Genomic DNA, 15,501 nt, shown 5'->3' with positions numbered 1-15,501 from the left:
TTTCATTCATAGGATGTGTTTATAAAAGAAAAATTAAAAAAAAAAAAAGATGTTAGAAATTTTTTACATTTCGTATAACGAAAATACCAAAAAGATTTTTCTTTCATAGTTGTTGATATCATTTTTCTGTGAAGTATCAAAATGAAAACTCAAAAGATTTTATTAACATGGTTCATCGTCTGTCTTTGGTCGTATCTCTTAAGTCAGGGTCTAGCCTGTTATTTCATCATTAATTGTCCAATCTGGATGAACTACGCACCCCTGATTCTCCTCTTTTGGGAGTGAGATACGTAGGCAGCCTATTGTTGGTTCGGGGATCTTATTTGAAAAATCCAAAAAATATTTCTTCACTCTCCATTTAGAGTAGGCGTTTAATATACGTCTTTAAAAGAAAACTACAAAAAGATTTTCCTTTAATAGGTTCAAGTTTCATTTTCACATGAACTTCAAAAATCGAAAATCCAAAAAGATTTTTCTTTGGTAATCACAGGTTTTATTTTTTATAGAGATTTAAACCTAAAAAAAAAAAGATTTTCGTCAATTCTTTTGACACTTTGTTTCAAGAAAGAAAAAAGAGTTTAATTGGCCATTTTGGCAAAACTTCACGAACTACGCACACCTGATTCTCCCCTTTTGGGGGTGAGATACATAGGCACCCTTGTTGGGTTCGGTGATCTTTTCAAGAAAAAAAAGACGTTTTAAAAAAAAACTGTTGAACTCTTGCATCACCTGATTTTCCTCTCTCGGGGGTGAGATACGTAGGCTGCCTTACTCTGGGCTCGGTCCAACCAAATAAATAATTTAGAATTGCCCAGTTAAAAGAAATTGGGGCATGAGTTAATACTCATTGTTTGAGTCAATTTCAAAAGTTGTAAGTCCCACCCCACTTTAAGTGTCGTTTGGGCCTCATGCCACCCTTTCTTTCTAACCATATCCAAAAGCCAAGTTACAGCCAAAGAAAAACCTTCAAAATAAATCTTTGAAAATGTTAAGGCTAAGCATGTAATGGATGTGATGATGCATTTAGGCACTACTTGTTTTCTGCAGCATAAGAAATCAGGAGAGAAATAAAAATGAGAGAGTCTTATTGGTGAAAACCCTCACAGGTACCATAAGATGATGGTAAGTTGAGAGATAAAAATGAGAGAGTCTTATTGATGAAAACCCTCACGGGAACTGTAAGACGACTGTGAGTTGAGAGAAATGAAAATAAGAGAGTCTCGTTAGTGAAAAAAACTCTCGGATACCGTAAGGCAATGGTGAGGTGATAAAAAAGAAAACAAGAGAAGATTGTTGGCAAAAATCCTTCAAGGCTCTACTAGCCGAATGAGGTCTCCGAATGCAATTGGCCCAAGGAAGCATCTCAGTTTCAGGGTCATTAACTCAACAACAATTTATGAGAATTTTGGATGGAAAATCAGGCAGTTTAATTCGATATGCATGTCATAATCATTAGAGTTGACTGTCATTTCCAGATAAACTTTTCTTTTATCTTTTTCAAATGTGGACGTTCATTGTCTTTTCTTTCTTCTATGCGTTTTTATTTTATTTTTTTGAGTTAGTTATCCAAATAAAAAAAATCATTGTCATTTTTTCTCTTGTCTTTGAGTCAAGTCCATATTAAAACAAGTGAGAAAAGATTTCAAAACTGGCTCCCAGCTTCTTCAATTGCACAAAGTAAAACAAAGGGCCAACACATGAAATAAACAAGATTGCAAATCAGAACAAGACACGCAACAAGTTTTTGTCAACACACAAATTTGGAGAATTCATGGAAATACTGAAGTTTAAAGGGGATTGTCTGAGAAACATAGCAAAGCAGAGATACTGTTGTTTGTTTCAGAGTCACTCTTAATATTTTGAGTGTGAACCAACGGTGCAACAAGGCAATGGAAAAAGCTAATGATGGGAAGCAAGATCTAAATGGGAAAAGTGAAAGAGAAATCTTCTCGAATGCCAAAGCCGCATGCCAACCACCCTATTTTAAACTCACAAGTTTTCTTTGTATGAAACAAGAACAACTGCTGTCTTCAAATCGAAGGCTTCAAATCGCGAATATTCAGATGTGCAATTCCTCATTTCTGCAAATGCAAAAGTAGTGTTGTTGTACAGGTTTGATAATCACAATTTTGGTAAAACTCGTCATTTTTGTACACCTAAGAGACACATTCTCTAATTTGAGTCTTTTATGTCTCATGGCTAGAGGGTGATTTTCATAATTTGAGTTGTTAATCCTAAGAAATGAACTCTTAGTGAGAATCTTTCACCTTTACTCTTTAGAGAGGGGCTTGTTGGTTTCAAGCATTCAACTTTACCCTAAAAAAGGTGCATTTATTGATCAGAATCTTGATTTATCTTTGCATTATGCATTGTCGCAAGTAGTTGTGATTGCGTTTGACACCCGCAAAAGCTTTTGATGATGAACTGGGGTAAAAAGAAAATTTAATTCCTGTTATTTGAAACTTATGTTCAGGATCCTCCTGAAAAATGGGAATTTACTTTATGTTCTAAACCCTCCTGGAAAATGGTAACTTACTTTATGTTCAGGACTCTCTGAAAAATTAGAATTTACTTTATATTCGGGACCCTCCTGGAAAATGAAAATTTACTTTATATTCGGGACCCTCCTGAAAAATGGAAACTTACTTTATGTTCAGGACCCTCCTGAAAAATGAAAATTTACTTTTTGTTCAGGACCCTCCTGGAAAATGGAAACTTACTTTATGTTCAGGACCCTCCTGGAAAAATAAAAATTTACTTTGTGTACAGGACCCTCTTGAAAAATGGAAACTCACATTATTTCAGGACCCTCCTGAAAAATGAGAACATTATATTCAAGACCCTCCTGAAAAATAAAAATTTATATTATGTTCAGGACCCTCCTGAAAAATGGGAGTTTACCTTTATATTCACGACCCTCCTGGAAAATGGGAACTTACTTTCATCCAGGACCCTCCTGAAAAATGAAAACTTACTTTATATTCAGGACCCTCCTTGAAAATGGGAATTTACTTTATGTTCAGGACCCTCCTGAAAAATGGAAATTTATTTTATGTGCAGGACCCTCCTGAAATATAAAAATTTACTTTATGTTCAGACCCTCCTGGAAAATGGGACATTATCTTATGTTCAGGACTCTCCTGAAAAATAAGACATTACTTTATGTTCAGGACCCTCCTGGAAAATAGGACATTACTTTATGTTCAGGACCCTCCTGGAAAATGGGACATTACTTTATGTTTAGGATCCGCTTGAAAAATAGGACACTACTTAAAAAAAATAAATGAATGAAATCTTTCTTTATCATAATCTTTGTTTGGAATAATTTTCGTTCTAGTTTTGATTTTGATTTTAGGAGCCCGCCTGAAGAACAAGGTGATGAAGCTGTAAGTCAGGAGCCCGCCTGAAGAACAGGGTGATAAAATTGCAAGTCAGGAGCCCGCCTGATGAACAGGGTGATGAAATTAAAAGTCGGGAGCTCACTCGGAGAACAAAGTGAGAAAATTCCAAGTCAGGAGCCCGCTTGAAGAACAGGGTGATGAAATTAAAGTGTTATCTCTAAGTGTTAGTTTTGTTCCTCACTAACACGTTGAGTCTATATCTAGATTTGAGCTTTAAAAATTGATGTTGTTGTTGTGAACATAAGACTTGGCTGAATTATTGTTGAAACATTATTATGGTGGACTGTTTTGGCCTTGTGGTCTTCATCTTGTTGTTGTTCTAAGCTTGGACACGTGGCATTTTTGCTCATTGGTGGCCTAAGAACTATCTTGTTGAAGTTGTAGTTGTCTTGGCCAAGTGTTGAAGATATTGTCTTGTGAAAATCGGAAGTTGGTCGTGTGAAAATTGTTGGTGTTCTTGGAGATTGTTGTTGGTTGTTCTGGGTGATTGTTGATGTTGTTCATGGAGTTCTTCACAACCTTCATAGCTTTTTAAAATAAAGCGAACCTTAGATCTATAAAGGTGAAGGGAAAAGGTAAAGCTTTGTTAGTCTTGAAAGACTTACCATCACTCATCAACTAGTCAATCATATCTCAACCACTTTAAAACAACTTTCCATGATTCAAGAATCCATGTTTTAAGGGTAGTATAAGTCTAGTCAAAGACATTTGAGTCTTGAATTTTGAATTGAAAAGAAGCTCCAAAAACTAGTTTGTATTTCCCTTCATTGAACAAGTTCCACCAAAGGTCCCATATTGAAAATCGACCAAACCAATACGTGGCTGCCACATCACGTTTTACTGTTCACCCAACAGAATTTTAAGCTCAAATTTTGATCTTTTAGTTTCATTGTGTTGTCTCTTTAGTTTCGTTTGTTGATTCCATTACTAACGTACGAGATAGTACTAGATTGTAAGTTAGTTTTGAAACCGTTCTTTGTGTTAACTTTCCTTTGTGTGTTTTAATCCTTTGAGTCATTGTAACGTCCTTGTGTTTTTTTTCCTTACTCTTTGGAGTCATTTTCAACATTGGATTCACCTCTCAACACCTCTCGGAGTACAAGCAAGCTTTTAATACTTGTGAGATTGAGTGTGAGGGATCCGAGAGACCTGAAATAGAAGAGAGAGTGGGGATATTTGTATAACTAACGTGTTTTCTATTTTGTAGGTCACTTCTTTGCCACAATGGATACCATTTTAGCCTACCTTGATGCTATTGCCCGAGAAATAGATAAGGCGAATGTGGGTCTTGAAAAATTGGGCTCGGATATGTCTACTATACTTGAGAGGTTGGATCGAGTGGAGAGTCGAAGGAATTCTCGTGATTCTACTTCCGAATCTTTACCTCAAGCAATCAATCCTCTAATACCACCACCAAATGACATAGAAATAAGCTAAGCTACCAAATGTCCTCTAACCCGAGACCTACATAGGTCGATCCCTCCTCCATTAGATCAAGTCCAATAAAAAGGACTTGGAAGCCAAATCTCTCTCGTCCAAGCTCCACAACCGAAGCTCCACTTTACCAAATCAATCCTCTCAATGGAAACTCCACTTCACCAAAGCCGACATGTCCATGTAGAGGAGAATGGTAGAAAAGAACATGACGGATATGGATTCTACGACGATGCTTGTATGATGGTAGGAGACTTGTTTCGGATGAGATTGAAGACAAGGTTCAAAATAGAGAGGAAGACGGGATTCAAAATAAAGATGTTGGCCAAGACTTGTGTTAATGTTTTGCGGGCTATTTTGAGTGGTTTATTTTAAGGTGGTCGATTGAACAAGGTGAAGTCGTGAATTTGTGGGCAAATTCCTTTCAAGATGGAGAGGACGATACAGGAATAATCATGGATATGGACTTATGGGAGTGCATTTTGGGTCCGAGACTTGGTGTATGCAATTGAAGTGCAAAAAGGAACCTAAGTGCACTAAAAATCAGCCAACATATTACACTTGATAGGCACCTAAGTCTCTAAGGGGCCTTTTGTTTTTTTTTTAATTATTTTATTTGTAACCTAGTATAAATAGAACATTGTAGGGTTTTTAGACTTAGTTTATTGATGATGTTGTAAGTATTAAGACATTGGAAAACGCAAGTCCTCTCTTCTCTTTGGAGGTAAAACCAAAACTAGGATACAACAATAGGGTGAATTCTTTTTTTTTATGTTTGCTTGGAAACATTGATGCTTGGGAGGTGGATTCTGATCTTGTGTCTTTGTAAGAGATAGGTTTATTGTTGTGTGTAGTGTTAAGGGTCCAAGATTGTCCATTCTTGGGTTCTTAAGATTATATCTTCATGTAGTCTATCTATCTATCCTTTTACCTTCTTGTAATCTTGTTTATTGTTTGTGTTGTAATCTTGTGTTCTTGTTGTTATTGTTAAATCCGAATCTTGTGTCTTCTTTTTTATCATCTTGTGTTAATCTTGTTCTTGTTCTTTTTGCTGTTTTGGTGTTAAAATACACATTGTATCTTGTACCCATCTTGTTGATAGCGAATCCGAGAGTGGTCTCCATCTTGGTCCTCAGATCCTTAAGATTGTGGACTGATTTGGAGTGTGTTTTTTGCCTTTCGTTGTCATTCTTGTATCATACCTATCCCCACCCCCACCTAATCTTACCCCTAAACTAGCACACCCACGTGCACCCTCCATTTGGTTAACAAAAAAACAAATACAACATACACTCACTCATAGAAGACACATATTACACACACTACATTATCTACACAAGACAACACTACACAGGGGGAATTCTCGGCACAATTTTTGTCCACCAAACACACTGCCATAAACACCATCACATATTCACACACATCTCCATATCTATTTTTTTCATGGATTAACAACAACCCAATTCACAGACACAACCTCACTCTCACAGTCATAGATATACGACACACGGGAAAAGAAAAAAAAGGGTGAAGGACGAGATCGAGGAAAGAGAATGACATGAGAGAGGAAAGGATAAAGAGAATCGAGTGAGTGGGCGGAGAGAGAGATTGAGATCATGGATATGAATGGAGAAATGGTAACAATAGAAATCTGGTGTTTTGACTGTTTTTTCGGCGAACTTTTTCGCCAGAATTGGTTTACAGTTGTCCGAGTATTATTTCCTTGATACCGAGTTGGATTCTTGTTCGCTGTTGAGGTTCTATTCGAAATTTCAAGAACGGGTTTTCTTGAACATTATTACCAACGAAATCGATTCTTCGAAGGTCCAATTCTATCTTTTCTCCCTCTAATTTTACGTAATTACGAATGATTTGTGTGTTTGGCATGTTTGAATCTTCATCTTGTTGGTTAATGTTGGATTTGGATGTGAAAACTTGATTGGTAGATTGCGTATTGAATTTGTTTAATCATGTTGAGAATGGATGTGGGGGTGAGAATTGAAAACAGATAAGAAATGAGTGTGATTGGTTCATATCGATTAATTCATGTTTGTTTGATGCCAAATAGGCGTCGAATTTGCTAAGTTTGATAATATCACATTTTAGATCGAAACTAGTATGCAAATACTAAGTCTGGTAGGCAAATTTTAGGAGCGGTGTTTTGTTGAAAGCTTGAATATGCGTGTGAACGTTTCTTCCTACTTTATCGCATAAGATTTGATGATGTATTCATTCACCGGGGAATGCCCTGGGATTATATTGTACTTATTCACCGGGGAATGCCCCGAAGTATTTTGTACTCGGAGGACATCCGTGACGAAGACCCGAGGCATCGAGTAAAGCGTTGGAGCGTAGTTTAGGATTAATGTAGATTAGCGTAGGTTCACATTTATGCATTTTTCTATTTTGGGACTGTATAATTGGACTGGACATTATATTTTTTGAGATTCATTTTGTTTGTGTTTGTGTGTTTAATTGTTGTGTGTTTATGTGGTTTATACATTCTTAGCGTCAAAATTAGCCGATACACTCTACCAAGCGACCGTGGTCGAACCACGAGATCGAGGAGTGCCTAATACCTTCCCCTCGGTCAACTGAATTCCTTAGCCAGAGTTTCTGTTCGCAAATCAGTTTTAAAGAGTCAAATCGTTTTGAAAAGAATTTTTCAAAGGTGACTTGGCACCCCGGAAGACCTTGGAAAAGTTTATAACATTAGTTCGTAACAATAGTAGTAAAATCTAAATGTTAGTTAAGGACAAAATTGTCCAGAAGACTATAAATAGGGCATTATATATATTGACGAAGACTTAGCTAAGCTATAGTACTACTGTCAAATATTGAAACTTGCATAAACTCTTATATCTATATAAAAAAAATAGTATTAAATTGTTACACGATTTGTGACTAATCTTTAGTTTTTATCTTTACCAATCAATTTATGCCATAATTACATGCATTAATTTTTCAGGGTACAGGGATTATACTTTGTGGGGATATAAATATGATGCAAAAAAATTTAACTTATTTCTTGTGAAAAAGTAATTTGTCTTGAGCAAGGGCCATCACAAAATAAAGGCAAAAGTGCAAATAACCCATTTCTGCTGTAGTTTCAAAAATTTTCTTTTTCACATTCCATGTTTGATGGTCATATTGAATTTTGATTAAATTTGAATTCAAATGGAAAAATTTGACATTAGAAAGAGTACTTCTTGGGAAATTAGTAACAAAAATCTTATTTATGATTTCTAATTGGGTATATGAAAGAGAAATATAACAATTAATATGAAACGGAAGTACATATTTGCAAGGTTATTGTTTCAAATTTAAATTGTAACTGGTTGCAGTAGATTATTTTTCATTAAAAATGAGCATATTCTAATTAATCTTTTAATTTAGGTAGACGGCCGGAATTGTATTTTTGTTTCATTTATCTGTAGACATAAAGAAAATTTAGACATATACTATATTTTCCTTATTTCCTATTATATATATGACCGTTTTGTTTTTTTATAACCCTTAATTCACACATTGATTATTTCCTATCGAAAAGAATAAGACACTTATTTCCTCCGTCATAATTACGTGACATTCTTTATTTTTTAGTCGATTTCAAAAAAAAATAATATTTTTTATATTCAATAACGATTCAACTTTTAAAAGCTCATTTTCTCTTAATGGGATGATTTATTAACAAACAAATATCTATAATTTATTATAGATCATAAACTTCAAAAATCTTTATTTTTTACTGCTATTGCGTAAATGAAACAGAAAACGTATTATATTGGATTTATCTTCATTCAGACTTTTCCAAGATATCAACAAAGTCTAGTCTTCTGCATTGAACAGTATATAATTTGAAGCCCCACAATCTATCAAGAAGAATCATCTTAGCTAATAGTACACTTAGGGATTGTTTGGTAGAGTGCATCATAATAGTTTTTTTTTTTTAAATGCTTGCGTTAGTTATATTTGTATTTTTCTTATGCAATATTTAATTTGGTGTATTAAAAATAACATGAATTGCATAATTTTAAAAAAATTATTTACAAAATTACCCTCCATAAATAGGCCGAAAGGATGTGAAAAGATTTGGAGGGACAATATTTTTGATTTAACAATACTAATGCATGCATTAGAATGCATTACGTTACTAATATCAAATAGAGTTTATAACTAAAGCAACCATGATAATGCACACAATGCAACTTTTTTGTTCTTAAATGGAGGTGTCTGGTTTGAGTCGTTGTAATCTTTGATAGTGAGCATGTTACGTTCAATATGAGTCTTTAATTGTCAACATGAATTTGAATTTAATCGGATTCAACACAAGTATCGAATATTATATTAGAACCGAAAAAAAAATGTTTATGTTCCTTGTTCATATACTCCTAATTACTTACGAAAGCCAAAGGTGAGTTTCGTAGGTGAACGTGTATCGAGCCGAAATAAGAATTCATATTATATTTACATCTTGATAGAGTGATTTACTAGAACAATAGCTTGTGGAAAATTATTCCATCCGCATTGTTGTCATTAATTCTTCATAGAATTTTCAAACCATAACATGTCTCTTGGAAAAAATTTGGTACATATAATTGCTAACAATTAGCTAGTTCTAAGCTCGTACATTGACGAAACTTGGATATGGAGTCTATTGCAACTTGCATTATGCATTTTTGACACGTCTTTTTCTGCTTTAAATTCTAGTACTCCTACTTTTCAACAAAACTACATTGCCAAACTCTACTATGAAATAGCTAGCAAACTAATAAGACTTTATCATCACACTTAAACCCTCAGAAAAAATTAAGTAAATACCAATGGGCATTTTCAAGTGCATGTTCATTTTCCCTTTTCTTGTTGCTGCACTTGATCTCCTCTTCACTCATAGTGAAGCAGCAAGATTCGACGTTCGAAACAACTGTGGTTACACTGTCTGGGCTGCGTCCACGCCAGTAGGTGGTGGTCGCCAGCTCAACAGAGGCGAAACCTGGTCCATCGATGTTCCAGCTGGCACGGCAGGAGCCCGTATTTGGGGTCGAACAGGTTGCAATTTCGATGGTTCGGGGCGGGGTAGGTGTCAGTCTGGAGATTGCAATGGTCTCCTCAATTGCCAATCTTCAGGACAACCCCCAATGACATTAGCTGAATATTCCCTAAACCAATATAACGAGAAGAATCTCGATTTCATCGATATATCTGTAATCGATGGATTCAACGTGCCCATGGAATTTAGCCCTACCTCGAACGGGTGCACGAGTGGCGTTAGGTGCGCGGGCGATATCAACGAACGATGCCCAAATGAACTCAAGGCACCTGGAGGATATTGTAACAACCCTTGTACTGTTTATAAGCGTGATGAATATTGTTGTTATTCTGGAAAGTGTGGTCCAACACCACTTTCTAACTTCTTTAAGCAAAGGTGCCCTGATGTCTATACTTACCCTAAGGATGATACTAGCACTAAATCTTGTCCTGGAGGAACCAACTATAGAGTTGTTTTCTGCCCATAATTAAATTTGGATGCAAAAATGGTGGTATGAAAAATTACCAAAATAATAAGTGTCTTAGAGGTCTTGTTGAACTATTTTGTCTTAGTGTGTGATAACAAGCTCCTGTGTGTGTGTAATGTATACACTGTACACACTCCCTTCATCTTATGTATTTTTTTTTAGATATATCATAATGAATAAATAATAATATCGTTAATTTTGTGTCATTTCCTTTGATATACTTGCTTTAACCTTCTAAACAAATTCAACTCAATTCAATAAAGTTTGCCCCCTTCAATAGGTGCTATATATAGTGGGAGATATTCTAGAAGTGGTGGAAGAAGAAAAATGTTTGGGGGCAGTGAGTGTTGGGTTCAAATCGAGAAAACGTCATGTGGAAGCTTAAAATTTGCAAACGATAGAGATGATAACTCAGATGACAAACAAAAACATACTTAATTTTGGCAAGAAAATCAGGGTAAAAACCCCTAACAGTGAGGTGGTCGTCCTGTGGTATCCATTTCACTAGAAATGATGGCCGTCCATCTTGAGCACTCTTAACAAGGTATTTTCGTGCAAAAAGCTGAAAAATTCAATATGAAGGGTGAAATTGATCCTTTCCGCATAATAAAGAAGCAAATTTGACCCTTCTTCTATCTTGTTTCATTAATCAATTGTTCTTTTTAAGTCTTCTTGTTTGGTTCGAAATCGAGAGAGCGTCATGTGAAAGGTTAAAGTTTACAAATCAAAATAATGATAATTCAGATGACACAATATAAACTAAAAACATAATATTATTGATATAATTTGATCAACTGACTTATGCATGAAAACTAATATTAAAGAAAACATAAAACTATTGGGAGAAAATCTCTCATTAAACAAGACTTGTAAATGACAATATTGTGGATGTTACTGTGTTAAGTATGAGAAGAGGAGTCTTCTATATAAAGTCCCAAAATCTTTCCTCCAAGAAAGAGGTTAGTCAAGTATGAAAAAGTTTTATAGTTTTACTTTTAGGAAAAGTAAAAATAATTATGATATTACTTTTATTTTTATTTTAAGAAAATTAAAACTTAAATTTGATAAGAAAATCATGGCAAAAATCCTAACACTTCTTCCATAGAAAAATCCAACTGAAAAAAGAATCAAAATTTTAGTAATAGGCGACCAAGTTCCCCTCTAATTAGTTTTGAGTAGACACAACCACATTTCACACAACAGGAGTTTAATGCACCGAACTGCCCTGAATTTCCACAATCTCAAGAATTTAAATAATCGCCTTTGAAATTAATGTAGTAATTTGAAGTTTGATAACAATTCATCGACTTTTCTATTCCGCCTTCAGTATGATTACTTTAAAAAATATTTAAGTGGCTATGAAATTCTCAAAGGGGTATGCAAAATTCGAATTAACGGATAAATCAAACCAAAATAATCGTTATAAATTTATTAATATTGGGTTATTAGCTTAATGATTTTAAACGATTTCCAACCTATCAACAGTAAGTCTAGTCTTCTGCATTGAACAGTGTATGCTATATAATTTTGAAGCCCCACAATCTATCAAGAAGAATCACCTTAGCTAATAGTACTCCGTAGTCACACTTTCTATATATCTTATCTCCATCCAATCAAAAACTTCCAAGGGATAATTAATATGGGACGAAGAGAGTAGTTGTTTGATAATTCAAACTATTATCATGTGATAATGTATGCAATCCAACTTTTTTGTTTCTTAATTGGAGGTGTCTGGTTTGAATCGTTGTAGAGTGATCTTTGATAGTGATATGAGTCTTTTCACTGTGAATCTAGATTTAGTCGGGTCCAATATGAGAATCAAATATCAGAAGTAGGGGTGTCAAGTGGGCCGAGTCGGGTCAACCCGAAACCGGTCCGTGAATGTTAGCCGGGTTGTGGGTCGGTCCGGATCTGGGGCCTGGTTAAATGGGCCGGGCCGGTTTCGAGCCCAACAATAATTTTTTTAAAAACAACCCTAAACCGGCCCACTTAATCCAACCCGGTCCAACCCACCTAAACCCGATTAAAAATTCGGTCAAAACTGGTCAAAAATCAAAAAAAAAATCCAATATACACTATATATACCCATGTACATACATTTAAATACGTTAAACAATATATATACACTATATATATAGTATATACTACATTAGAATTTAAAAAATATATACACAATTACACATGTAACCATGTATACGATTATACGTTAGTTAAATATATATATTGCTCTAAATAAAACATATACTACAAGATATATACTACAATATAATGATATATAAAATAATTTATAAAACATATACACATGTATACGTTAAATATATACATCTATAGAAGATATATACACATATATACGTACCATTCAATATGTACGTACTACTTTAAATAAAATATACTACAATGCATACACACACTATATATATAGTTTTACACTAATTTATAAAACATATACACATGTATACATTAAATATATATGTCTATAGAAGATATATACACATATATACGTACCATTCAATATATACGTACTACTTTAAATAAAATATACTCCAATATATACACATATATAGTTATATACAAATTTATAAAACATATACACATGTATACGTTAAATGTATACGTTTATAGAAGATATATATACACATATATACGTATCATTCAATATATATGTACTACTTTAAATAAAATATACTACAATAGATACACACACTATATATTTAGTTATACACTAATTTATAAAATATATACACACGTATACGTTAAATATATACGTCTATAGAAGATATATACACATATATACGTACCATTCAATAAATACGTGCTACTTTAAATAAAATATACTACAATATATATATATATATATATATATATATATATATACACTATAATATAAAAATAAATTTGTTTGAAAGATAATATTTGTTACCTAAAAAACAAGAAGCAGTGAGCTGTTAATATAACATCCATATTTAAAATTTTCAAATATGAGAAAACATTCATTAATGTAAATATTATATATGTCATAATTGAAATTCATTAAGTATGGCCATGTATATGTAATTATTTTTATAATAGTGACTAATTGTGTTCTTTTTCTATTAGCAGGTAAATTTTAGTTAGGTGATTTTGATAGTTTATAAAAGTTAGGGCATAAAATCATATTTAAATTTTTTTTTTCAAAAGTCAATTTTTTTTTTTTCAAAAAAGACATAGTCAAACACAACTACAACTCCAATTTCAACTCCAACTTCAGAAAATTTTAGTTTTCAAGGTCAAACGGCTACTACAAAATAGCTAGTAAATTATTTTATTGAGAAGTGAAATGAGACCGTTTCTATAAGATTTCGACCTAGTCTCTAAAACTCTCATAAATAACCAGGCACTCACATAACCTACTGACACAAAACCGCATTGAACAATAAAATTGTGGTCAAAATGTGATTGATAAAATCTCCGACTTACAATAAGAATTATTAATTCATAAAAATAATATATTTCACTAATAATTCTGTAAGTTAAATTTTATTGATGTAAGTTTGGTGTATAATCCAAAAGACACCAAACTCATTACATTTTGATCATGTAACTCCAATAAGTTTTATTATTTATTCTACAGTTATTTTAAAAAATATATATATAGGGGGGATTGGGGGATATTTTATAAAAAATTAATTAATTATGAAAGTAGTAAAAATTTTGGGACAAAGTTTTAATTATATAGACCCACATATTCCATATCATTCTCTTGATGGCCAAGAAAATTTAGTGTACAATAACTAGCCGTTTGTCCATGAAAATAAAAATTTTTTGGAGTTAAAGTTGAAGTTGGAGTTGAAATTGGAGTTGGAGTTGTGTTTGGCTATGTCTTTTTTGATTTTTTTTTTTGACTTGTGAAAAAAAAATTAAATATGATTTTATACCCTAACTTTTACAAACTATCAAAATCACCCAACTAAAATTTACCTACTAATGGAAAAAGAACACAATTAGCCACTATTATAAAAATAATTATATATACAGGATCATATTTAATGAATTTCAATTATGACATATGTAATATTTACATTAATAGCCGTTTTCTCATATTTGAAAATTTTAAATATGAATGTTATATTAATAGATCACTGCTTCTTGTTTTTTAGGTAACAAACATTATCTTTCAAACAAATTTATTTTTTTAGAAATTTATTTAATTTATTTCTTTCATTTTCCGTTCCTAAAAAATAGGAAATGATGAATTGTTATTGAATTTTAGAGTGCCGCTAATTTATTTCTTTAATTTTTTTATACATGAAAGATTTTACAGTGTGTGAATAAATTATTTCTATGTAAAACATACTTTGCATATTTATGGTATATTATATCATATACCATAAATATATAAATATGTTTAGTATATTCTTTATACTTTGCATTTTTATATATGTGTGTATATGATATATACATGGTATAAACTTCATATATAACATACTTTGTATATTTATATTATAAATATGCTTAGTATGTTTCTTAATACTTTGTATATTTATATATGTGTGTATATAGTATATACATGGTATAAACTTTATATATAATACTTTGTATATTTCTATTATAAATATAGTACTTTATATATTTATAGGTATAAATATAAATTAGCAGTAAAATAATGTCTTAAATAAGAGAGAAAATTAAATATGGGATAAAAATAATGATGAGAGAGAAAAAGAGATATTTATTAATTAGGTTAAGTTTGAAATTATAATTATCTCATTCTTTAAAACTGCTATATACATAATATTGAAAAAGTAATATTATAAGGAGAGTTTTATGTAAACATTTAAAAGATTGGGGTTATATGTAATAATAATAAAAGTTGAAAAATTGTGAAAACAATAAAAATCTGTTTCTCTTTTAAAAATTTTTTTTTGAAATTATTTTCTAAATTTTTATGGACAAATATCATAATTTTTAATTCCAAAAATTTTTCTCGAAAAAAGGAAAAAATTTGCATGGCCAAACGCCCCTTTTCCACTTGATTTAACCAAAAGTTGCCAACTTTCATTCAATTCTTTAATTATTATTTCACCGTCCTTTTTTCCATTCAATGAATTGGCTTAATCGAGATCAACCAACAGTCAACATTTTATTCTTGCTCCATCTCCCCTTCACATCAT

The 15,501-nt window shown here is 32.5% G+C and overlaps 1 protein-coding gene and 1 long non-coding RNA gene across 2 annotated transcripts in view; both read left to right on the top strand.

The window, feature by feature from the left end:
• Nucleotides 1–3,670, top strand: part of LOC124899731 — a 7,270-nt gene extending 3,600 nt beyond the window's left edge. Inside the window, exon 3 of the long non-coding RNA XR_007057259.1 lies at nt 3,356–3,670. This is a non-coding gene — a long non-coding RNA (uncharacterized LOC124899731). The remainder of the gene's footprint in view (nt 1–3,355) is intronic.
• Nucleotides 3,671–9,554: 5,884 nt separating this feature from the next.
• Nucleotides 9,555–10,557, top strand: LOC107865624 (protein P21-like). The gene has a single exon (XM_016711851.2). The coding sequence runs from the start codon at nt 9,659–9,661 to the stop codon at nt 10,349–10,351; it is 693 nt and encodes a 230-aa protein (XP_016567337.1). The 5' UTR covers nt 9,555–9,658; the 3' UTR covers nt 10,352–10,557.
• The last annotated feature ends 4,944 nt before the right edge of the window (nt 10,558–15,501 follow it).

The sequence above is a fragment of the Capsicum annuum genome, chromosome 1 (assembly GCF_002878395.1).
Source record: "Capsicum annuum cultivar UCD-10X-F1 chromosome 1, UCD10Xv1.1, whole genome shotgun sequence".
Classification (NCBI taxonomy): domain Eukaryota; kingdom Viridiplantae; phylum Streptophyta; class Magnoliopsida; order Solanales; family Solanaceae; genus Capsicum; species Capsicum annuum.
The sequence above is the reverse complement of the archived record's forward strand: the minus strand, read 5'-3'. Positions and strand labels throughout refer to the sequence as shown.

Excerpts from the sequence above, each read along its gene's own strand:
- LOC107865624 (XM_016711851.2), top strand. The coding sequence starts at position 9,659 with ATGGGCATTTTCAAGTGCATGTTCATTTTCCCTTTTCTTGTTGCTGCA.